The sequence below is a fragment of the Momordica charantia genome (assembly GCF_013281855.1).
Source record: "Momordica charantia cultivar OHB3-1 chromosome 6 unlocalized genomic scaffold, Mcharantia_2.0 BLBB01000006.1, whole genome shotgun sequence".
In the NCBI taxonomy this organism is placed as follows: Eukaryota; Viridiplantae; Streptophyta; class Magnoliopsida; order Cucurbitales; family Cucurbitaceae; genus Momordica; species Momordica charantia.
In genome coordinates this window covers 28,803,799-28,829,932 of record NW_028275164.1, presented here as the reverse complement: position 1 = coordinate 28,829,932, position 26,134 = coordinate 28,803,799, and the positions used below count along the sequence as shown (strand labels likewise).

Sequence of the window (26,134 nt, the reverse complement as noted above, 5' to 3'; positions counted from 1 at the left end):
AAGGAGAGAGATACAAAATTCATCCATATCATTTGACTCGAATAATCTTATTTGATGTAAATTAGAACATAGTTTAACTGATTAAGGTATCTCTGATCTAAAAATTATAAATTAATTCGAATCTCTATCTCCACATGTTATAGGTAAAAAAGATCATATTCAAAAAATATCTCTTATTATAAAAGATGATACATGTGTGCATAATTGAATATTGAGAGATGACAACAATAATGGAAGTGCGGACCTCTTCAAAAGTTCTTATTTCTTTGCAAAAAATACTTGTTTTGGGAGAGACATTATCAATTAGAGAGGGATATTTTGATTCACACAAATTGAGCATTAAGAATTCGCTGACACAATTTTGGGGTTGATTCAGTGAAGAGGATGATGCAAATCTTGGTTGGTTAATTGAATTTTTTTGTTAGATTAAAATGTGGTTTATCTTTTGATGGTTATGCCCTACTACTTAGGCTTTGAAATAAATTTTATGAAAGAAATCAATTTTTACTTTAGAACTTAGGATAGCGGGTCAATTAAATTTTTTTTTTTGTTAGAATCACAACATTAGGATGGGTCAATTAACACTTTGAACAAATAATTTCACACAACTCAACATTACCTTGCGACCTAGATGCGTCATCTACTGACTTGACTTAATTGACTTGACTTACCCGACACTATGACTAGGATATGTGCCACTCACTAACTTGAGAATGATAATTTTGTTCCGACAAACCATGATATATATCTTTTCATCATGTTCTTTATTTACTTACTTTCTAAAGAAAATTCATTTACCTACTTTCTACGAAATTTCTTTAAAGAACTTATCTAACACAAAATTGTTCAAATTCAAACACATTTACTTTAGGATTCATGTAGCTGCCCAAAGATGAATTTACGTTGTTGTTATAAGAAGTAACTATTAGTTTTTTTTTTTAACTTTCCAGCTTAATTATCATGCTTCCATAATCTTAGAATCCCTCTCACATTAATGCAACGTTGGTTCATTAACAAGCACCTACACTAACACCTACACTCGACTCATCACATAATAGGGGTAGAGATTATTCAAATATTAAACTTATATGTGATTAATTACTAATATATGCTTTGACCATTTAATTCATTCTTAGCATAGAAAAAAATTTAGTACTATAATGGTACTATATTAGTCTACCTTAATAATTGGTGTGTATTATTATTTAAATATCAGTGATATATGAGTTACATTCCTAATGCTTTAAATTGAATTGGAAATTTTCCCAATAATTATGGACGTTAGTGCAAGGTGTTGTCCCCTGACTCTTATTTATGCTATTTTAGATGCCATACCTATAAAATTTAAGTGAAATAAATGTGGCACTAATTAATTAAACTGTTAACCTTAAAAAATAATTAATATTTTATCAACTCCCTTATATTTAGATACAACAAAATATCTTACTCTATTATGTCTTTTAGTTTTTTCAATACAAAAAAATTTGAAATTGGGAATTGAACTTTCAACTGGTAGAAAATAAGTCAAATGCATTAACGTGATTGGCTTTAATTTTTAACGAGTATAAAAAAAATGGCCTTAATTTTTTTGTTTTATTCAGGATATATATATTACAAGTAGTGGCTTTTAGCCTTTTATTTTTGAAAAAAAAAATGCCTGTGAGATTTTGGAATGTCTATTGGCACTAAAAAAAGAAAAAAAAAACTGCATACAATTCAAAAATTATAAAATAAAGTATTGAATTAAATTCAATAAATAATTAAAACAAACTATTAAATGTTAGGCATATTTTTTATAAGCCAAACGAAATAAAATTTATATAGTCTAATCCATCAAAACTTTGAAAGTCTATGTCCTTCGAATGAGACAGTGGTAAGCACTTTGGACCTTGAGATACTACTTGAGGTCTCAAATTCGAGCCATGTACGGATCAATCTTATTCAGCCACCTATTCAAAAGTTAGGAAAACTCAAAATTCAATCTTGATTTAATAGATCTATTTGATATAAAATTAAAAATTCATATAACAGAAAATTCAAGGATGTATTAGATATTTTTTAATGTTTAAAGACCTATATTAAAAAAAGTATATCGATATTTAGGGATCTATTATATATATATATATATATATATATATATATATATATATTTCAAGATATGCAATAAGTTTTGACTCCGTTTACCTAACATATATGATTTGATAGTTAAAATCATATATAAAAGTAAAATAAAGAGGTGAAATTTCATTATTTTCAACCAGAAATTGGAGTTTTTTTTTTATAGTAGAAATTTGAGTTATTGAAGGTTAATTAAAGGTTAACCTCAAAACTACTTTCACATCATTTCTTAAAATTTCAGCAAGTTTTAATTTATCAATCTTTTATTTTTAGGAAAAAAAAAATATTTTCTTAGCAAATTTATTTTTAGACTTAGAACTCGAGTTTGAAGGATTATTCCACTATAGTATACTCACACTCTTAAAATGTCAATTTTAGTTTTTACGAATTTGATAACGATTTCTGTTTGGGGGTAAACATACCCGAGACACGTGGAGGACCCTTATTAGTGTTTGAAGAAACTAAATAAAAAGGATTGCTTAGGTCCACCTCGGCCCCGCCGAGGTGGCTGGGTTCGCCCAGTACAAAGGACTAAGTGTGGGCACCAAGGTTCGATCTGACTGGGGTCCGACCTGCTCGGAACTCGACAGGTCCGATATGAGGAAAAAACATATAACCGCCGGTCGTGTGTACTGTCGGATCCATCACCTATAGATAGAGGACTTCATTTCACGCTCAGGTATCGAATCTCACCTCGAACTACTTACGGAGTCTGATCTATACTGACTTGAGCGTCGGAGTGCTTACCCTCTTGTGCAGGTCCACTCTAGTGTTCAGGTCGGAACCGGAGACCGGGTTCGAGCTCGCTTCGTGCAGAACCGTTGTCCAAATTCCCGCATAAACAATTTCTATTTCTAGTTTTTTGTTTTTTGGTTTTTCTATTTTTCTATTTTTAATTTTATATTTTTAAAAAATAAAAACTATATATGTTTCATAATGGTTCTTTCTGATCCTCATCCAGATCTAGGTTTAGGAATCTCCGTTTTAGGGATAGGGATATCCGTGGAAAAACTAACTGATTTAGTAATTAATTGTATTTTTTTAATTAAAAAATAAGAAAGTAATAAATGTACATAAATTATATCTATTTTACTTAAAAAAAATATTTTTTACTAGTATAAATAATGAGTTTTAAAAAAATATTTAATATTTTATTCATAATTTAGTAAAATAGTTATAAAATCTATATTAATTATTTAAAAATGTAATCAAATATGTGATGGAAAGATTTTAGAGAAAGAAAGTAAAGTTGAGAGCAAAAGAGAGGTTAGAAAAATTAGAAAGAAAGAAAAAATTATAGTGAAAAATAATTTCCTTAGTAACCATTTTTTTACCCAAGCTTGAACTAATTTAAGCATAAAAAATATTTGTCGAATGCCATGCTAGGTCAAATACTCTAATATATGCAGGTTATATAATAATGACTATTTCTAGTGGTATGAATGTGCACTCGATTAATCCAGTTACTATCCAAATCAAAATGAAAATGAGTAATAATAAGGCAATAACGTTTTTAATAAAAGAAATGGGATGTTTGAAATTAGTCCATGGATACGATAGTTTCACAAAGTTCTATGATAAATATAAAGACAACATCTAATCACATTTGAGCGTTCCTTAATCACGAACAGGCATACATCCAAGTGATATTAAAAAATCAACGTTACAAGAAAATGCTGTCAAATCAAAGTTCTAATAGTCATATTGTTCAAAAATTGTGTTTAGATTCTATATGGTTTTTGAGGAGTATGCCTGCCACGTGCCTTTGCCTTTATTATTCTTATTATTATTGGACCCCTCTCTCATTCTGATGATGTCTATATACTTTGAATTGATTCCATCCCCACTTCAGGAAGCTTATTTTGTTGAAAAAGAAAGTGGTAGTATGGATTTAATTTATTATGGAGTTTGGTTGAACTATGAATTTGAAAGCTTGAATTAAATATAATTGTAATGAAACTTAAATGCGTGATGTCATTAATTAATTAAGTTTTCTTTCTTTTTAAGGTTTGTAGTATATTTTTGCAGTCAAACAACACTATTTTGTTTATATTTCATTTTGTGGCTAGACTCAAAGTTTTTTTTTATAGATGGATTTGGATATTTTTCTTCTGACTTGATTTTCTTTGTTTTGTTAGTTTTTTTTTTCTTGGATTTATTTGTTAGCTCCTAGAAATCTGTCTAAATTCAAGTTTAGGGTTCAATTTAATAAAATTACAAATCTAAAAATTGAAATTGACTAATACTTGACAAACAAATTAATTAAATTTATATGTTTCCTATTTTTCATTGGTGGAAGTTGAACGAGATCACTTTCCTAAAAATTTGGGCCAACCCATTTGGCCCATCAGAGGCTTTTTTTGACTTTTGGGCTTCTTTAATCCAATTAATGGCTGATTACTGTTCTTGATCCCAATTAATGGCCGATGGACAAGAGTGATTATGTCACCTCTCATAAATTGTTCTATAAATCGATCTAGTGATACCATGAGATTGAAAATCTATAGTGGTCAAATTTTATAAGTTTTTAAAAATTAAATAGTATAGTGTCATGCTTCCTTAAATTAGTTCAAAGACAAATAAACTCGTTTAATCAATATTCAGGTGTTGACTGATGTGCACCCATTTTATTATTGATCGACTATAATTAATTTTTTTTTAGTATAACATATGTTAGAAGATCAAACTCACACCCTTTTAATTGGAGTTATATGTCAATTATTGCGGAGCTATACTCACTTTGATTGGGTGACTAAGTTGTACGCATACAAAATAAATTTTACAAATCTTAATGTTGGCAGTGATTGATCTTTGGATCAACGACTTGAGAAAATTCCCTATACACACCGTTATATTTGCGAATTTAGAGAGAAAAATGGGGAGAGAATAATTTATGGGTAGAATGTTTCTTAATAAATACCTAATGTGTAGTAGTATACTTATACTAATAAAATGTAGTTAAAAGGTTGATTTGCCCTTATAACGACAGAATCAAGACTAATCTTTGGTCTAAAAATCACAACTTGAAAATTAAATCAACTTAAAATAAGGTAATCAAATATTTAAAAACCCATAAACTTTTTGAGATCCCCAATCAAGAAGTTATATAAATCAATTATATGGATCATCAATCCAACGTACCAATTAAATTTTATGAGGTCAAATGTTCAATATCCCACTTCACTTTTTTCTAAATTATTATTTTAACAATTGAAAGATAGAGGATCGAACCATATATCGACATTTGAAATAATAATAGATGACTTATCTACTAAATTATGCTCGAATTGGCACTTACTCACCCTACATTTATTGTATTAAAAGAATACTAATCAATAATATGTCTTATTACATTATTATCTTTTGATAAATAACATGTCTTATTTTATCATTACATATTGGATTAAATTTAGTATCTTTTTTCATCACGGGCTTGAGTTTAAGCTTAACTGGTTAAGGTATCTATTATATTTTCTATTCTTGTTTATTTTAGTTATGTAATTTTGAAACGTCGGTTTCGGTCTCTAAAGTAATTACCTTGATCCCTATTTGCAAAATTTATATACAGTACTAGAAACTCTTTAATAAACCTTTATGACTATGTTTCAATAAATTTAGTGATCAAAGTTTTATGTTAAAATTGTTATTAAAAAAATGAGATAGAAAATGAAAATGAAAGGATCAAAATAGCTTTTTTTTTATTTGTTTTAATACAACGATCAAAATAGACGTTTAAAAAATAGTCACGATCAAATAACTGATAAGTGAGATATCTGAGAAATATTACATAAATAATAAAATATATATTCTCTTATTAGTTATGTTTCATGAGTACAAACCGTTGGGTTTTGTAGAGAGTTTCAAACTCATGACTTCTTAATCAAAATAAGTATTCATTACCACTTATATTGGTTATTGTAACAGCAGTGTGTCTAAATATAATAATAAATAATGGTTTATTAATACATCAACTTTTATTAATAAAATTAAAAGAAAAGATGAATAAGTATTAAGTCCATACCTCAGCTTCTGAAAACGGTCGCCCTGGTACACCACCGAAAGTAGCAATCTGACATCTGGATCGACAAAATCATAAAATCAACGGTTAAGGATTTCGGGATTTTTTTTAAATAATACTTATTTGTAAAATAGTGTTTTTTTTATATTTATATTGTTTTTAAACTTATTCTAAAATAATAATAATAATGTTTTTGAAATTGTTCCATGCGTTTGACCATGCCATTTTCACAAGACTAATTTTTAAAAAGAAAATTTAATTAAGATACGATCGTCTCTTTAAGACACGACCATCTGTTGGTGTGATCATTTCTTCAAGAGACGATTGTAGAGATATTGATTTTTGTGAAAAATAAGATATTCTTATATATCATATAGCAGCATTAAATGTAGGATATCTGTCAGTGGTATAGTGGATGTAGCGCATACACCGATTGTACAGCATACAGGACATCTATTATCGGTGTACTATTAATCAACTTTTTACTTATTATTATTATTAAACTTTTTTAATAGCTTATTATGATTATATATAATTGTATTTTACTTTTTTAATAATATAAAATACAATAATATATAATAATAATAATAATAATAAGTAAATGTTGATTTTAAAATAAAAGAAAGAAAAAAAAAACACGAACCCATCTCGAACCTTGAAAAGTCAAGGATGTAAACTATGTGCTACACTCACTACACGGCTGCCATATATTTTCAATAAAATACTATTATATAAAATATAAAATTTATGATAATATAATTTTTGTTTATTTAAAATCAAGTAGTCCTCTTTTGAAGAACAACTACAAACGCACGCTAATAAAATTTCCGCCCCATTATACAAACTAGCGTTATTTCACAAATAAATAAATAAAAAAAAGCATGGTTTAAAAAAAAAATCCCAAGGATTTCGTGTGCATTTATAATAAACCGTACACCTCGAAGCACCGGAATGATGCAGCTTTCAGGAAACGAACAAAGAACCCACCTTTCACGCGGCAAGGCAAATGCAAATGTTGCCACCAATTTTTTGTCCGTTTGTCCACGTCACCATCGAATCCCGTGTGCTCTCACCCATAGAACTACGGCCGCCTTCTCCCTTCTCCGTTCCGCGTTCTTCCCCTTTCGCTTATAATACATTTGACCTCAGAAATCGGAGCACGACTCGTTGGAATCTCCGAAACAAAAATCGATGTGTAGGTCCACGGATTACCAGCGCTTCCCCGGTCGTCTCAAGATCAAAGCCTTCTTCGTCCGATTTTCGCGTCCGGAATCCCTAAAGCCACCGCCGGAATCGCTCACTCTCCTCTACCTCCCTCGCATTGACGAGATCGACGGCGCAAAGATCCGGCCGGACTCGGCGGCGTTGGTGGCGCTGCAGCGAGTGGTGTGGAGGAAGGACGCGGTGATCTTCGGGAGCAGAGAGCGAGTTCGAGCGAGCGAGGGGGCGCGGTTCGAAGTTTATTTGAGGGAGGAGAAGGTGGTGGAGGGGACTTTCAGGAGGAGCGAGGAGGGAGAGTGGAGATTGGAGTGTAAGGGCGCGCTTGGAGGAGAGTTCGCCGGAGCGGCGGCGGCGGAGATTTGCGTGGATGTGGAGGAACAGGGGGCGATGTTTGAGAAGGTAGTTCTGGGAGTGAGAAGAATGAAGAAGAGGGGGTTCTCTGGATTGGAGGAGATTCCGGAGGAACGAGAAGGAGAAGTAGAAGAAGCCGATTCCGACGGCTGCGGAGATTCGTCGGAAGAAGACGATGACGGTTGCGGTGGCGATGGAAGAGAAAACGAAGTGGAGATGGAGGTGGAGGGGGTGAGATGGGCCGTGAATTTGGGGATTTGGGCCGTGTGTTTGGGAGTTGGGCTCTTGGTCTCCAAGGCGGCCCACTCCAAAAAATTGAGACCAAAACGAATAATCTGAACTGAGCTGAACTAAACTAAACTTTGAGGAGTTTTTCAATTTTGCTCTTTTATTTTTTATTTTTATTTTTTAATTTAGGAAATGTATAATTACGAGTTGTTTGAGAACGTTTAGACTTTAGATGATGAAATGAAAATGTTGTTGTATATAGTATTTTTGGTGATAAAATAAAAATAGTGGTATTAAAACTATATCAAATTGCTTTCCGCCTCCTCCTTAGACCTCTGCCTGCATAAATTTCTCTTCCTCGCCGGAGCCCCATTCCGGATTCTTCATCGCCGTCGTCATTGTCAACGGTGGAATTGTTCTTCTCTTCGGCGATACGCCCCTATCCTGCTTCTCCTCGTTCCAATCGTTTAAGGACTAAGAGAGAGAAATAATGAGTTGTCAAATATTCAACCCTACTTCTCCCTCGTTCCAATCGTGTAAGGACTAAGAGAGAGAAATAATAAGTCATCAAATATTCAATGATGTTGAGGAGAAACTTAACTTTAGGAGCCAAGTTTTTTCCTAACTATAAGGTATTTTTTAAAACTCTTTCTTAAACTACAACGACAAAAAATTTCTATTGTGAAACTTTAAAAATTTCTATTTTGAAACTTTGAGAATCAAATAGACATGTATTGCAAATTTCAGAGACCAAAATTGGTCTTTTTTGAAACTTCTAGAATCAAATAGATATCTATTCCAAATTTCAGACTATTCATATATTAATATTTATTGATTTTGAAATGAAACTCCATAAATATTGATATAGTATTAGAGTCCAAAAGCTCAAACAAATATCCAGTCTAAAAATGGGATCCAACTAAGATCAATGAGTCGAATAACCACGATCTTGAAGGGACATGTTACGGATTCACGTTGGAAAGTACAAAAACATTACAAAGTTTTTATAATAGACATGTGTTACTCCTCTCATTGTGAATATGCATATTAACATGGTATCATAATCAAAAACTCAAACAAGCTCTAGTCTAAGACAACATTTTTCAATTGGAATTGATTAGAAATGTACAATCCAGATTTTGTTTCTTGATTCAAATAGTGGAAATTATAAATCAACATTTTTATATTTTCAATGTTTTCCTATCTTAAATTTAGAACTTAAAAATGCATAATTAGATAAAAATTTTGATAAATATGCTATTTCGTTTTATTCAAATTAGAAAATGTAAAATATAATTATATTATAAATTGTGTAATAGTGTAACATAATAATTCATATGTTAATAAATTAATTAATATTATTTTAAATTCAGCTCAGCATTTATTTAGTATTTTCCTTTTTAAGGAACTAGATATTTAGTGGGTAAGTATCACTACTTATATTACTAAATACTTTGAATAATTAGACTTTTTTAGCACAACACGTGGGATGAGAGATCCAACTTACAACCTATTCTAAAATGGATAGATTGTTGTAGATTGTTGTGGTCCCTTTTTTCCTTTTTTTTCTATTTTAATTTTGTTATGATAAAGTAACCAGTGAACAAGAAATCATCAACAAGTACAATTTCAAAATTATTTTTCAAGCCATCTAAATATGGATTAAATTGACAACAAAAAAAAAAAAGAAAAAGAGTGATACACCATTTTCTTTTGTCATAATCCATAATTACACTTTTATCCTGGCTTTTTAGTAATATAATTCATAAATCTAATAGAAATAACTTATTTCATGTTATATATATATGAAAGAGATAATAATTGGGGGGTGAGTGAGGTTACTTGTCATTCCGATTGATGTCCACAAAAAGGACGACATTACAAGCTTATTCACCCCATATTTGAAATGTCATGTTTTCTCTGAGGGTTTCAATTTACTAATTGTTAAAGATAAATTAATTAATAACAAAAATTAATGTTATTAATTAACTCCCTGCATCTTAGCAAGAGAGTGGGGATTTTGGTTTTGTTTTGAATGCAGAACTGAACACTCTCAATCCCTATTATTCAAAACGATTGCTCCCATAAGCACGATCTTGGTATCCAGAGGATAGCACGGAAGATCGTTTGGTGGTGTTCGTTGGTTAATCCATTGAAGAAAAGTTCTTCAAAGGTAAAACAAATTTTCCATGTATTTCATCTTTGAACCTTTGATTTTGTTTCTCAAAATTGATGAACGATAATCCGCTTCCGCTCCGGGATTCACATCCCATCAACTTTGACAAAAGCATTTGAAGTAAATATGACTTTTCAAAAGCCTCTATCTCAAGGAAAAAAACGTTATCACTTTGTTTTAGGAATAATATACTAAACCATACTATCTTAATTAATTCGAGGGGATCTTGGAATAAGCGACAAACTTGACCTAAATAACAGCATATTTGCCCCATGATAAATATTATGCAAAAATAGAACAAATGTGTAAGAACCCATATATTAGTTATATTTATACATCGTCCATATACTTTACATTAGGGTAAACATAAAAGGTGAATTAACATTTTCATTGTATCGCAAAAGAGCCGAGAAAATATTAAAAAATATATCAACATAATTTCACTTATATAGACATAATGTTAATATTAATCATATTTAATTGTGTGAAATGCTTATTTGTTACTGATTTTTTAAAATAATATTTACATAATTATCCATTGACATAGACTTTTTTTACTTTTATTGGTTTTTTTCCGAGTTCAACGACATGCAGGGGCTATATTCGAACTTTTATTGGTTTTTTTTTTCTTTTAAATAATTCTCCATAAATATCAATTATACAAAAGTAGTTTACTTACCTATATACTAACATTATATTGATGCACAAGTTCCATCACAATAGAAGAGGAAACTAATTGGACTTTTTTTCTCTCTAAAATGAGAGCACCCTTTCTGTCTCTGACAGTTCTTAGGATTCTTGACTGGCCATCTTTCATTTCCCTACAATGGCAACATTTGATTTGTTAGAGGAATGGAAGAATTTTAAACTAACCTCAGAAGAAGAGGAAACTGCTATTGATGTAGACGCCTCGGCCCCTGCTACTACTGGATCCAGACTCGAGCAGATCTTGGTTGGGAAACTCTTTATTAAGCGACCCATCACCTGCCCTGTTATGAAAAACACAATGAGAACCGCATGGAAGCTAGAAAATAATGCATTTGAGGTTCAAAGCTTAGGCTACAACTTATTTCTCTTCTCATTTGCTCGAGCCCTTGACAGAAACAAGATCTATAAATCTGGGCCATGGACCTTTGACAGGACGTTGGTCCTGATTAACAAGCCAGTAGCTTTGATTCCACCATCAGAATTGGATTTCACAAAACTGCCTATTTGGGTTCGTTTCTTTGACCTACCATTAGGTTGTATAACAAGAGATATGGCTATCCGTCTCGGTAACGCTTTGGGTGGTTTTGAAGAAGCTGATTGTGATGATTTGAATCCTGATTGGGGCTCTAATCTACGAGTCCGTGTAATGCTTGATATCTCTAAACCATTGAGACGTGGAATTAAGCTTAATTTAGATGGTCCCATTGGAGGAGCATGGATTCCAATACAATACGAGCGCTTACCAGACTTTTGCTATCATTGCGGTAAGCTAGACCATACTCTCAAAGATTGTGATGAGTGTTTTTCTGATGCAGGACTTAGTTCTTCACGGAAGAAACACCAATATGGTTCATGGCTCAGGTATCAAGGAACTGTTAAACCCACCATGCCTCAAATGAAACAACCTCAGGAGGATCTCCTCGACAAATCTGGAAATAACTCTTTCTCTAGCTCTACTTCACCCGTCGGTGCCGGATCCCAAGGTGTACAGTCAGCGCCGGCGACGGGTCCAATTGCAATTCCGATGGAATCACCAGTTACGGAAACTCCAAAGAAAGGGGCGGTTACAAATGCTGGCGTTTTTAATTCCACGTAGGCATTTATTACTACTTTAAAGGAGCCATCTCAGCAAGGAAAAAGTCCCGTTTTGATTGATGAGGGTGAGCAAAGAATTAATGTGAAGGAGATTTCCAATTTGAATCCTCCCTTGAAATCAGGAGCACCATCAATGCAGCCTTCCTATTCAGATTCACTAACTAGGATGGACCTAAGCCCAGGTTTTTCTGGTAATTTGAGGAGGTGGAAACAGAAAGCCAGATCAGGCCCATCTTCTGAAGGATAGGACCAACATGTATTCAAGTATTGCCCAAAACGGAAAGCTACTCCCCAAACTTTTACATCTGTGAAGAAATCGAAGCTCCAAGCCCAACTGCAGGACCCAGAAACTATTCACTCTTTTAAATCGGCGAAGGTTGTTAAACAACCTCGCCGAGAGCCATGAATATCATATGTTGGAATGTTCGGGGGTTGGGGGACCCTCGAACTTTCCGGGTCCTAAGTGATTTCTTATATCACGAGAATCCCTCTATTGTTTTTCTTATGGAGACTAAGTGTACTGAGCGTTTAACTAATAAACTAAAACATTCGCTCAACTTTTATGGTTGTTTCACTGTATGTTGTTCAGGACGGAGTGGTGGTCTTTGTCTTCTTTGGAAGGATAATATTGAAGTCACTATTCGTTCCTACTCTCCGAATCATATTGACTGTTCTATCTTGTTTGATAATTGTTCAGGGAGGTTTACAGGTTTCTATGGTCACCCGGCTGCTCATAAACGCCATTTAACTTGGGAGCTCCTCAGGAGAATTTCTAATTTAGATGCCTCACCTTGGCTTATTGGAGGTGATATGAATGCAATCCTATGGAATTATGAAGCCTCATACACCTCCTCTTATGATACCTCTCAGATTGAGGCTTTCCGGAATATCATGGATGCTTGCTCACTCACTGACATGGGTTTTAAAGGAGGGATATTCACGTGGTGCAATAACAGATTCGCTGGAGACCAACTATGGAAGAGGCTGGACCGTTTCTTATGCAATGATACTTTTAATTATGTTTTCCCAGATGCTTCGGTAGTTCACCTTCCTTGATCGAAATCTGATCATCGAGCCATTGCTTTGCATCTCAACAAAATAACTTCTTCCCGAGTTCGAAGGACTTCAAAACCTTTTCGGTTTAAAGAATATTGGGTCTGCAATCCAGAATGTGAGCAACTTATATCTGAACAGGGGCATTGGTCTAATGCAACTCATAATTATTCTTTTTCTGACAGCATTCAGGCATCCTCATCTGCCCTTCGGCATTGGGGCCGATCCAATGTCTGGGATCTATTCAAACAGATTAAAGCACAAAAGGCGGCTATTATAGACGCTTACAATCAGCCTCTTCCGCTAGACTTCACCATTATTCATGCTCTTGAGAATGATTTAGCTGGCCTTCTGGAGTTAGAAGAAATCTTCTGGAAGCAACGCTCGAGGGAAGACTGGCTTAAGTGGGGGATTGCAATACTAAATGGTTCCACAAGAAGGCCTCTTTAAGGAAATCTTGTAACTCCATTTATGGCATTGAGGATCAAAATGGGTGCTGGACAGAGAATACGAAGGAGATTGAGAATATCTTCATGGCATATTTTCAATCTATTTTCACTACAACATCCCCCAAGCTTTGGATATTGAAGCAATCATAAATCTTATTCCCACACGGATCACTTCGGAGGTAAATGAGCAGTTGTTAGCTCCATATACTAAGGAGGAAATTGAGTTGGCTATCAGGCAAATGTTCCCAACAAAGGCTCTGGGACCAGATGGATTTCCTGCCCTCTTCTACCAAACTTATTGGCATGTGGTGGGTCCTAAAACTTTGGAGGCATGTCTTAATGCTCTTAATAATGGGGATGATATTAAAAAATGGAATTCTACATATATTGCTCTTATTCCCAAGATTAAGCAACCAAGATCGATTTCAGATTTTCGTCCGATAAGTCTGTGCAACGTCTCTTATAAGATTATTTCTAAGTCAATCACTAATAGACTAAAGAATGTGATTGGATTAGTAATATCAGATGCGCAGTCAGCTTTTGTCCCTTCTCGCGCCATATCTGACAATGTCATTATTGGGCATGAATGTTTACATACTATTAATAGTTGTAAATCTGGTTTAATAGGTATGGCAGCCCTAAAACTTGATCTGAGTAAAGCTTTTGATCGTGTTGAATGGACCTATCTAGAGTGCATAATGCGGAAAATGGGATTTAATGAAGGATGGATTCAGGCCATTATCCAATGTATTTCAACAGTTCGATTTTCGATCCACTTAAATGGCTCTCCAGGAGGTTGTTTCCAACCCTCCAGGGGTATCAGACAGGGTGATCCATTATCTCCTTACTTGTTCCTTTTGTGTGCTGAAGGCCTGTCTGCTTTGATCAACCATGAAAATAACTCCGGACGACTTACAGGTATTCACTTTGAGGAAAATAACACATCTATTACTCATCTACTTTTCGCAGACGACAGTCTCATTTTCCTGCGTTCTTTGGAATCAGAATGCTTAGCACTAAGGAGACTTTTGGACTCCTATGGAAGGGCATCTGGGCAATGCATTAATTTCTCAAAATCTGCTCTTCTTTTTTCTCCAAATGTCCACCCTGAGAGGCAACAATACCTTCAGTGCATACTAAACGTCAAGTTGGTTTCACATTTCGGAAATTATCTAGGTCTCCCTTCACATTTTACAAGGAGGAGAGGTATGAATTGGCTCTATTTAAAATACAAAATTTGGAAAGCTATGCAGGGTTGGAAGCGCTCTTTTTTCTCTGTTGGAGGAAAATAGGTACTCATTAAAAGTGTTGGCCAGGCTATTCCTTCGTATGCCATGAGCGTTTTCCGTCTTCCTAAAGGTTTCTGTGACGAAATTGCTCAAATGTTTGCAAGATTTTGGTGAGGCTCCACAGGAGAATCTCGGAAACTACACTGGATGAAATGGGGAAGAATGTGCTATCCAAAAGAATGTGGAGGACTTAATTTCCGAGATTTGGAAGGATTTAATCAAGCTCTGGTGGCTAAACATGTCTGGCGCTTCCTTCAACATCCAAACCTTTTAGTCTCCAAGGTTTTGAAACATAAATACTTTAAGGATACAAGCCTTCTCCAAGCTTCAAATAATTCCAAGTCCTCCTACTTTTGGAAAGGTTTTTTGTGGGGCCGTGATCTTCTAGTGAAAGGCTTAAGGTTGCGTGTGGGAAATGGATCTACAATTAAAGCATTCTCAGATCCTTGGCTTCCAAGACCCACCACTTTCAAGCCGTTAAGGTTTAACAATGGTGCTTTGGATACCACAGTGGCCAGTTTCATTACAGCCGATGGAAATTGGGATGTTACATCTATTTCACATTCTTTTTGTAATGAAGACAGAGATCTGATTCTCTCTATGCCCATAAGCTCCTACAACTTACAAGATTCTTGGCTATGGCACTATGATAAGAGAGGAAACTATAGTGTTCGCAGTGGATATAAGTTGTACATGCATCTAAAATGTAATGCTACTTCTGCTAGTACGAACTATAGAGGGACGCAATGGAACTCCATTTGGAAACTTACTGTTCCTACGAAAATTAAGATTTTTATTTGGCGATCAGCGCACGAACATATTCCAACAGCCCAGAATCTACTACTAAGAGGAATCGGAGAGTTACCAGCTTGCACCATTTGTGGAGATAGGCGAGAAAGTATCATTCATGCTTTTTTTCACTGTAAGCGAGCGCGTCAGATTTGGAGGACCCTTTTCCCTTTTCTGACTTGTTTATCTGCAGAAGACAATATCAGTTTTTTGGAGCTATGGAGCTCTCTCACAGAACAATTAGAACCAAAAGATCTAAATCTAGCGGCTATTACCGGTTGGGGCATCTGGAATGACCGGAACTCTCTCATCCATGGGAAACAGGTATCCCCTGTTGAATTTAAGTGTGAATGGTTAACTCCATTCCTTGATTCACACTCTCAGGCACAGATGAGTAACTATTCACCTCGAACTCAGTCGAATCATAGGCCAGTCGTTCAATATTGGCGCCCCTCATCGAGTGTCTCTCTAAAATTAAACACTGATGCGGCATGTAGGGGCGCATCCACGAGCTTCGGCTGCATCATAAGAGATTCTTCTTGTTCTCTGGTTGCCGCGACTTCAATTCGTGTTCCATTTCCGTTGTCGCCTCTTCTTGCAGAAATCAGATGCATCTTGGAGGGTCTGAAATTTGCAGCTGCTTCAAATTTCACCCATTTAGAAGTCGAATCTGATTCTTTGCTGGCAATTCAACTGATTCGAAATGAGATACACACAAGGGGAGATGAACAAAATTGGGTGATGGAGATTCAAGCCCTAACCTGCTGCTTCGCCTTCATTTCCTTTTCCCATTCGTCAATGCAATCGTGCTGCCCATGGTTTAGCAAAATGGGGGGGGGGGGGGGGGGGGGATCACTTCCCCTTCTGCCACATATGCTTGGCTGTTTAATTTCCCTACGTGGCTTTTAGATCTTGTTCAAAGGGACTTCCCTTCAAATTTTGCCCATGTGGCTTAATTTAATGAAATCACTTCTTCGAAAAAAAAAACATTATATTGATGCACCAATTAATTTGAAAGACCCTATCAAATTATTAGGATTTGGAAAAATTAAATGACAATGGTCAGTTTTATGTTTTTTTTTTGTATAGTTTTATGTTTAATTAAATGATAGCATATTTGTGTAAATGTAACTTTATATCCTATAGTTACAAATAAACTGCGATTGACACATTGTTTATGAACAATAAAATTATTTCTCCATATCGTTTCCACCAAAAACTATATATACATACATACATTAGTAAATATTCATATATTTAACCTCTTCTTAAATTATCGTCTTCTTTTTCTTTTCATATATGATGGAAAAATAAAGATTTGAATGTCAATTAAATTATCCTCACCAATTGATATTAAAAGAAGTAAATAATTTTATCTTAATTAATACATGAGGCTTTTGAAATAATAGCAAATTTAGTCTAAATAATAAATTGGTCCCATGATAATATCTTGTAAAAATTGAAAGTATATTATTTAGTGATGCAATTTACATTGGTATATCAATTATACACCTTTATATATATTGATAATAGTATGCCTAAAAATATAAATATATATATATATATATATATATATATATATATTTGTTTTTTGACATTAGTATATACTTTACTATATAAATGGTATCAATAATATTATGATGGAAAAATTTTCATATTCTTAAACCACCCTTCAATGTAACAAATTTAGAAATATAGTGTAACAACTTTAAAAATATAGCAACTCTTTTACCTCACATTATAAAATTAAAGAGCATTACGGAAGCCAAACATGTTTGTACTAAAAAAACATCAAATTTTTGTATTTTCTCTCACTAAAAAGTGAGTAACTTATTTAAATAAAAATACAATCAACTATTAAAATAGCCATTACATATATCAATTCATTCAACCTTTCATGGTAAGATTTGGAATACTCATTACCAAATGTAAATAGCTGTTGGTCGTTTTTTTTCGTCTCTTCATATTTGATAGATAAATAGAGATGAAAACATCGATTCCCATCATCCTCCACGACATCGATGGATAGCGGAGCAGCCACGATTATAGGGATTAGCAGGAACTCGTGGATGATGCTTATTGTGATGAGATGGATTGCAACTTGGAGGTGGGTTAGGTCGATGACACTCAAAAATTTTAAGATATTTGTGTTCCGCTGCAACTTCTTGGCCCACCACCAACATGCTAATTAAGACCAAACATATCATCCATGATTTCATCTTCTTTCTTTTCTTTCAAGGGAAGAAATGCACGACCTTTGGTGCGACTATCTTAGTCGCTAGTTGATTGCTTATGATTTTTTTTTCCTTCTTTCCTATTTATAAGTTTTTGAAAATAGAAAATTTGTTAAGGAAGTTATACAATTGGTGGATATAGTTAAGGGGGTTTCCTTCTCTCTTTTTTTAGACTCAAACTGTTAATCACATTATAATTTTATGGCTTATTTTAGACAAATTAGAATTTTAGTCGTCTAATCTAAAATTGGTAGACTATTTTGTTGTTGATTTTGGTGGGGAAAGGTAACCAACTAAAACAGTATGATTTATTTTTGAAGTTATCATAAATAAATTAAATCCACATAAAAGAGTTTCATGAATTATTTTTTGAAAAAAAAAGTATCATGTATTAGAAACTAATGTGATAAAACATTATTTCCTTTTCTCATAATCATCTTTACACTTAATATATTCTAACTAATTAGAAATATAATGCATAAATTGTAACTTACTCAAATTTTTTTTTTTTAGACTTATACTGTGTAGAAACACTACTTATATGCATGCTTTCAACATTTTAAAATACCTAAAAATGAGAAAAAAAATATATAATAATAATAACAAAAACATAATTTATAAAATAATTTGAAACATTTGTGATCCCATAAATAAATAAATAATAATAATAATAATAACATCTAAAAAATTCTTAGTAAAGATAAAGTAATAAATTAATAAACAAAAACATTACATCAAATCCTTAAAATACAACAATTAAAACATTAATTAATAAGAAATGTATAAAACGCATGCTGATAATCCTCTCACTTGCTTGCGTGTTCTTGCCATTACTTTAATTTTAAGGAAAGAGGGAGTACTAAAAATATTCTATGAGTTTATCAGCTAACAGAACATAAAAAAAAAAAAAAAAAAAAAAAAGAAAGAACAATAATAGACGTGAAAATTTTCGAACTAGAGAAAGACGCCCACAAAATTAACTATGTGAAAAATTATTATAATTACACAAAATTCTCTCCCCGACCTCAATTACACAAAACAAAAATAGTCTCTCAAGACAAATACCGTAATAGCACTCAGTAAACTAGAACTAGCGTTATATTTCATAATTGCTTTTGAATTTTTGTTTTTTAAGTGATATATATATATATTTATTTATTTATTTATTTATTTATTTTTATTTTTTTACCGGTACAAAGAAACGAAACGAGGAGAATAATGGAAAACAATCAGAAGCAAGTAAACTGGAAATTTATGAAGGACCCTCCTCAAGCCAAATGCGGTTTAAATACCGAACAATAGTCATTTATGCCAATTTATGAGCCACTACAATGCCTTCACGGTGTGTGAATGTGAAACGAACCGAATCCAACAAAGAATAACGTTAACAAATCTCAGTAATGAGGCATCCCACCTCAGACAAATCTTCAACATCGTGAATAAGAAATGGAAACGTCGCAGAGAGTCCGACTCGAGGAGAATGGACCGAAAAGAGATATATTAGAATAGAAGAGATAGAGAAATAAAAGTATATTGAGATAGAAAAGTCCAGAGGGAGAGAATAAATTTGTCAGGAGAGATACATTAGAAGAAAAAAATATCAACATTACAAAAACTGGGATTTGGAAAATAAAAAAATTTACTTTTAGAAACCACTTTTTTAATCCTTGACATTTACTAAAAATTTCGAAATTATTATCAACCGCCTCGAAATATATATAATTTGAAATTTGTAATTGCTTTTTATTTATCTTACCTTAGAATTAGGAAAGGCCTAACTTTTTTCCTGAAATGTTTAAAATTTTCTATCTTGATTATCACAGATTAAAGATAATTATATAAGAAGAATGTGACTTTTGGCCTTGATCAAATCATTGTACTTTTTTTTTTCCTAATGAATGCAGAATGTAATTTATCAACTTAAAAAGGTATGAATGGAAATATTAATTAACTTTATGGACAAACAAATCTAACAAAAATTAATTACCATGGTCCTTCCTAACAATATGAAACAGAACCTTCATCTCTAGATTCTCGGAGTCAATTTTAACTTTAAACTTAGTTTTACATTATTAACTTTACTATCAAAATAAGTGGTTAAATTAATAAAATTGATAATTCAAAATATTTTACTACTAGATCAAGCACCAAAATTTCTAATTTATCCAAGTAGGTGTACATTAAGTTTTTATCTAAAAAGAATGGGTAATTTATTTGAATAAAAACCCATTACAAATCAACTTATTCAACACAATATGGTAAGACTTAGAACACCCATTTACCATAAAGATGTATCCTTCAGTTTCATGACCCATTGTGGGTTAAACGCTAAAATCCTTGTTGAAACCAAGGCTTTTGGTTACAAAATTTTCACTCATAGATTACAAAAATCTTACTCCTTCGCCATCTGCGACCTCTCCGATGAGGTAAGCTCTGTCTGATCCACGGTCGTCGTTGAGTATTCTTTGCGACGCCTCTTGGTTCACCACAAGAACCATGCCAATACCCATGTTGAATGTTCGTCTCATTTCCACATCTTCGATTTTTCCCGCCTGATATGTTACCAAGATAACAGAGAATAAACAAAAAGAATGAACGTTCTAGCTAATATCACTAATATCCCTCACACTTCTTTGATATATTCGACAATATCAAAATGTCTACCATTAGTTCCTAGAGATATACAAATAACATAGAAAAAATTTCTCATTTACCTCTTGAATCCAATTAAAAACAGTTGGGATCTCCCATGAATTCTTGTAAATAACAGCTCCAAGGCCTTTGGGAAAAACTCGGGGTATATTATCGGTAAAACCACCGCCGGTGATGTGGGCTATCCCCTTAACCCCTCCCTTACTGATAATGTCAAGTACCTGTGGTTATAAAATAGAAAAGAGCTGAAAAACTTTGATGCCAATCAAACCACAATTGTGAAGAAAACAATGAATAAAGATTGACCTGTTTGACATATATCACAGTAGGGGCCATTAAGGCCTCACCTAATGTAACATCTCCACCAGGAAGTTTGTCTTTCAAGGAAAGGCCGCTTCGCTCGATGACCCTATAAAGATATGACAGCAGTTGTCAGAGACTAGTGTCGTGTTTATCCCCGTTAAGAGAGTAAAGCGTAATCGCGATCAACCTTCTTACAAGAGAGAATCCATTTGAATGGACTCCACTTGAAGGCAAGCCAATGAGAAGATCTCCAGCCACAATGTTTTTCCCATCAATAACAGAATCTTTTTTTACAATGCCCACCGCAAAACCGCTGAGATCATATTCACCATCTGCGTAGAAGCCTGGCATCTCTGCGGTCTAAAAATGTACAAAAAGCATTTGGAATTCAAACCACGGTTTCATGGAATGACAAATGGGAAAACAAATACCTTCTGGTTTAGATTTCAACAACTTGGAAAACTTGCTAGGAAAATAACAAGATAATGAAAAAACAAGAGAAATCGTCCCAATAACTTCAACTATAACAGTTTCTTTTTAAAATATGAACTGAAAACAAGTTCTGTGTCGATCACAAGCACTATCAACAAGTTTCAATTAAAAAATGAAGCAAATTTAAACCAAATCGTATGTTTGTTTTTCAGCCACTTTATTTTATTTTTCCAGCCATAAACCATAGCACGTGTCCAGCAAAACCAACAGTTATTAGTGTGCGAACTTCACTGTCAAGTAGGTCAAGTAGAAACTTCAGAACCATATGTGATAGACATCAACCTAAATACTAAAAACTACTTCCAACCCAGAATTTGCAGCAAGATGGGAAGCACCATATAACAATTCGAAACCAAATAATAATTATAAAGAATCATTTGTACCTCGCCGCCCAGAAGAGCACAGTCAGATTGTTGGCAACCGGTCACGATACCTTTTATTACCTAAACACGAAGAAAACATAAGCTATATAGAACATGTGGAGGCATATGAACAAATGAAAACTCAACCAAGCAACTTATTTCAACTTTCATCTATACCTTTTCGGCAAGATCAACGTCAAGGTGGCTTGTAGCAAAGTAATCAAGAAAGAACAGAGGCTTTGCGCCAGAAGTAACAATGTCATTAACACTCATAGCAACCTAGGATAAAACTTATTTATAAGATCACTATTAATCAATACAATGCATAATTTACCTACATATAATATAACACAGCCTACCAAATCAATTCCAATAGTGTCATGAATCCCAGTTTCAAAAGCAAGTTTTAGTTTAGTTCCAACACCATCTGTGCCAGCTACGAGATATGAATCACCTGTTCATTTAAACTTATTCAGCATAGAAAGGAAGAAAAAGAATGTAAAGTATATTAACTATAAAACAATAGCATCCATCAGACCCTCAAGTTCCCATGATAAAAGAAAACTAACATTCTATTTTTTTTAAAACAAAACAATCTGTATTATATTTATATGAATATGAATTCTTCCCCCTTCAATAGAATCCAATTGAAGCCATCATCCCCCCACCCAAAAAAAAAAAAAAAAAAACTCTCACACATATCATCAAGTTTATAATCACATACAAACAACAAATCAATATCAGTATCAATCAATTTGAATGAAGAACAAAGCCAAAACTCAGAATTTCATGCACTGTTTTCTGTTCTGTTCCACGCAAGGAATGGCCGAGCCGCCCAGCTCAAATCCTCATACTGCTGAACTTTGCCGCTCCTCTTCCGGCCCTCTCCATTCCCTTCAACGTACATATAATACTTCAACCAAAACGCAAGAACCAGAACAACCCACTTCGGGCAGAATATCAGAGCGCTCAATCCACCCCCCAGTTTCAGAATCAATGATCCGTCCTCCTCCCTCTCGTACGATCTTAATTCTCCCAGGAAATCCCCGGTTCTGGTGAAGACCAGCACCGCGACGGAGCCTTGGAAGATGGCGGTGAGGACAGCGAACATCATGTGGACTCCAAACCAGCGGCTGGTGCCGGCGGAGGCGAGGGCGAGGCCGGAGATGGCGCCAGCGATAGTGAAGGCGTGGAGGAAGATGAGGTAGAAGCCGCAGACGGAGGAACAGTTTGTGGATGTTGTAGTGAGCCCTAGAAATCAGGGATGATGGCGATGCCGCGAAATTCATTGAAATTCCCATCGGATTTCTGCAATTGGTTGCAGGAATTTTGGGAAATTCGAATTCTTGGTGAGATTGAAGAATCGATGAGAGTGATGGTAATTAACATTCTATGTCCACCAAAGTTATGCTTCTCAGTTCATAATCAATATGAAAAATCTTTCGGGTTGACCCACTGATAAGCTTAACAGTAATATTTCAGAATCATTCAACAACTTCAGTAATTACAAATTCAAAAAGAACAAACCTAGAGGAAAAAGACCACCAAAGCCGCCAATACCGGGGGCCATCTTAGCAATCCTTATCACAAGCTCTGTACCAGCGTCTATGTCGACTCCAGCATCCTTATACGTAAGACCTGCTTTAGCCTCCACACTAAAATTGCTCTTCGATACAGAAGAAGCAGCTCCAATCCTCCCAAATCTTCTGCCTCCAACTCCTGTAGGTCTCACTGAAAGCCCAATCAATCCATCGGAGAAACACTTGGATTTGGATGCCACCTGAACGCAAAGAAACATGGGGGTTGGACTCGATTTCGGCTGGGACGGCAAGTTCAGATTACCTAAATAGCCATAGAACTCAGTGTTGGAGGAAAATCTGGAGGTCGTCATGGGAAACAGAGGAGGTAACTGAAGAATAGCGCCGCCGGCGAACTTTGAACGGCGGGAGTGGCGACGGTGGGTGGTCGGATGGATGAAAGGAAGGAGGGAAAATTTTGGGAGAGAAGCGCTGCGCGTCGCTCCCTTGTTGGGGTTTTTTCTTTCCTTTTCTTTTTAATGTAATATTTTGGTTAGAATGTTAGTTTGTTTGTCACTTTTTTTTTTTTCCGAAAGACAGTTTGTTTTGTGACTTGGCTGGGTTGATTTTGGTCTTTCTAAAAAAGCTTTCATATTTTAGTCATGGTAATTTAAAAATATTTATTTTAATCATTGTACTTATACTTTTTAAACTTAATTATTTTAGTCTCTCAATTATATTCTTAATCTCATTTTTTTTATATCACAATTTCAATTCGATATTTAAATCAATATATTTCTTAAAATTTAAACATTAAATAATTTCTATTATGTGTAAAATTTTATAAAAAGAGACTAAAATTATCACTCTTTAAAAATATGGAGACGAAAATAACCATTTTCAAAGTAAAGCGATTACAATGAGCCAAACTTTAAATACAAAGATTAAAATAAATATTTTTAAATTACAAAAACTAAAATCAACAAGTTCGGAATTAGAAGGATGAAAATAACATTTCTAACTTAATATTTTTTATTACAAAACCATTGTTTCAACCTCGGATTCCGAAGGGATTTTGAAATCTATTTCCAAGGTTTGAAAAAAGAAAAGAAAAATGAATTTGAAATTATAAATAATTTGAAATCATTTTTCTTTTTCTTTTATTTTTTTGTCAAAATAAATATATCTTTTTATTACAAATAGATTCAAGGGTTACATGTTCGTTTTCCTTCTATTTCAATTTTGATAACTAATAATTTGGATCTTATCTGTTTACGTTTGAATAGTATATTCCATCAAAATTTGATTTTCTTTCTTTTTGGAGTTGATTGAGTCTAATAAACTAAAAAGAAAAAATAAAATTAATTTGATTCCAGGGGGAGGTTTTGATTATTTAATCTACAAAATTATAAGGGTATAATAATAAAATGTTATATTTTATTTTCTTGAATATTCCAACCACAAATTTTAATTTCAAATCAATTTAGTTTCACATTCCAAATCATTTCTATCTTTTAACAATAAAATATTATAATTTAAAATTATTTTTTATCAATCTCATACACCAAACGGAACATAAAAGAATAAGGTTGAAAATTTATTCAATCTTAATAACCCTTAAAAAACAATGAATCAAACCCAATTAATCCTGAAATATTTAGGCTGGACTAGTTTGAATTACTTTTGAGTTACATATATAATATTTTATAAATTAATGGAAAAAAAAAAGTAAAGGCTAACATCTCAAACTATTATTTACATATTTTCTAATAATTCAAAACTCATAGTCAACGTCAAATTTTTAAAATTATTTTTAAAAGGTATTAATAATAAATAATTCATAAAAAATTATTGAATTAAATATATCCAAGTTATAAAATATTTTAAAATTAATAACAAGGTCAGATGATTCATTTTAACCAAAATTTATTTGAGGTAAATGGTTACCTAAACCAATCTTTTAACTCACGTAGTTTTGATTTATTTAAATCCAATCCAATTAAGGTTTCGAGACATAATATTGATGGTTACTTTTATTTTATTAATAAATAATGAATAGGAAAGAAATATTTTTTTAGTTCAACCATTTCAAATGTCTTATCCATTTAGTTATGCTCGGATTGGTAATAATGAAGAAACAAAATAGCGTCGAGTATACTTGTTTTTTTTTCTTTTTTGTTTAATAATGTTTCAAAAATATAGATTCATAGCTCATTTTCAAAACCAAAAAAACAACCTTTTTTTTCTTTTTTACCAATATGATTTTAACTCAACGGTAATTAACAGTTGTCTCTCACTAAGAGATCATGAGTTTGAATCCTTATCCACTTGTTGGTACTCAAAAAGAAAAAAAAAACCATCTTTTTTGTCTGTTGGACTCTTCAAAATACTCTTTATTTTTATGGTTGGTTTCAATAATACTTCTAAACTTTCAAAAGTTTTATTTTTATTCTCAAATGTAAGATTTTCATGTTTGCACCTTTCTCTCTTCCGTTCATGCCTTAACGTTTCTTTTTGTCAACTGATTGTGAGATAAATGCTCCAATTTTTGTTGATCATTCATGATCTACTTATCTCGTCATAATTCTTTGTTCCCCATCTTTTGATCATGAGACTCAAGAGGAAGGAACAGTATTTTATTCTAATCTTCAAATTTGTTCTCCTAGCCTCCAAACTATAAAGTTCAAGAGCAAAAAGAAATTTGAAACCTTTACCACATGTACCACTATTTTACGAGTCACCACAACGTCATTTTTCAGTCTTCATTTTAACAGAAACGTTGACAAAATGATAGATTTGAAATAAGTTTAAAGTTTAAGGGTAATAGTGAAACTTTTAAAAGTGTATGGGTATTATTGAATTCTACCCTAAGGTTTATGGGTATTTTGTATTATTAACTTCTTTTTTTCTTTTTTTAGTTTTCTGCTGAATTCTTCATTTTTAGAAAACACATTTTTTTGACTCACAAACTAAACGAGATCGGGACATCACCTTTTCACCAATATAGAAATCTATTCCCAATTCAATAATCTTAGTTTAATATTTTCGAAAAAAAAATAATAATAAATAACAGAGTGAA

At 33.2% G+C, this 26,134-nt stretch overlaps 3 protein-coding genes and 1 pseudogene across 4 annotated transcripts; 2 read left to right on the top strand and 2 right to left on the bottom strand.

Moving 5' to 3' along the window:
- Positions 1–7,238: 7,238 nt before the first annotated feature.
- LOC111023163 (NADP-specific glutamate dehydrogenase) lies at positions 7,239–8,238 on the top strand. The gene has a single exon (XM_022300536.2). The coding sequence runs from the start codon at positions 7,328–7,330 to the stop codon at positions 8,045–8,047; it is 720 nt and encodes a 239-aa protein (XP_022156228.1). The 5' UTR covers positions 7,239–7,327; the 3' UTR covers positions 8,048–8,238.
- Positions 8,239–10,938: 2,700 nt separating this feature from the next.
- Positions 10,939–16,662, top strand: LOC111024874 (uncharacterized). Its single transcript, XM_088125274.1, has 9 exons — positions 10,939–11,584; positions 11,636–11,883; positions 11,938–12,106; positions 12,613–12,953; positions 13,110–13,395; positions 13,544–14,623; positions 14,831–15,819; positions 15,880–16,179; positions 16,642–16,662. Exons 1-9 carry the CDS (start codon positions 10,939–10,941, stop codon positions 16,660–16,662), a joined length of 4,080 nt encoding a protein of 1,359 aa, XP_087981400.1.
- A 3,252-nt stretch (positions 16,663–19,914) lies between these two features.
- On the bottom strand, positions 19,915–23,597 carry LOC111022739 (phosphoribosylformylglycinamidine cyclo-ligase, chloroplastic/mitochondrial). Its single transcript, XM_088125928.1, has 8 exons — positions 23,066–23,597; positions 21,898–21,992; positions 21,716–21,817; positions 21,560–21,619; positions 20,872–21,044; positions 20,688–20,790; positions 20,444–20,602; positions 19,915–20,281 (listed from the first exon to the last, which is right to left on the bottom strand). Exons 1-8 carry the CDS (start codon positions 23,427–23,429, stop codon positions 20,111–20,113), a joined length of 1,227 nt encoding a protein of 408 aa, XP_087982054.1. The 5' UTR covers positions 23,430–23,597; the 3' UTR covers positions 19,915–20,110.
- LOC148211053 (uncharacterized) lies at positions 21,898–22,839 on the bottom strand (annotated as a pseudogene). The gene is made up of 2 exons (XR_015791831.1): positions 22,263–22,839; positions 21,898–21,992 (listed from the first exon to the last, which is right to left on the bottom strand). The product of XR_015791831.1 is annotated as an uncharacterized LOC148211053 (transcript).
- Positions 23,598–26,134: the final 2,537 nt, after the last annotated feature.

Excerpts from the sequence above, each read along its gene's own strand:
- LOC111023163 (XM_022300536.2), top strand. The coding sequence starts at position 7,328 with ATGTGTAGGTCCACGGATTACCAGCGCTTCCCCGGTCGTCTCAAGATC.
- LOC111024874 (XM_088125274.1), top strand. The coding sequence starts at position 10,939 with ATGGCAACATTTGATTTGTTAGAGGAATGGAAGAATTTTAAACTAACC. Across the intron at positions 14,624-14,830 it reads ACATTTTACAAGGAGGAGAG|GAGAATCTCGGAAACTACAC; the intron begins GTATGAATTGGC and ends GAGGCTCCACAG. Across the intron at positions 16,180-16,641 it reads TCGAATCTGATTCTTTGCTG|TTACAAATAAACTGCGATTG; the intron begins GCAATTCAACTG and ends TATATCCTATAG.
- LOC111022739 (XM_088125928.1), bottom strand. The coding sequence starts at position 23,429 with ATGACGACCTCCAGATTTTCCTCCAACACTGAGTTCTATGGCTATTTA. Across the intron at positions 21,818-21,897 it reads ACACTATTGGAATTGATTTG|GTTGCTATGAGTGTTAATGA; the intron begins GTAGGCTGTGTT and ends GTTTTATCCTAG. Across the intron at positions 20,282-20,443 it reads TTTTTAATTGGATTCAAGAG|GCGGGAAAAATCGAAGATGT; the intron begins GTAAATGAGAAA and ends GTAACATATCAG.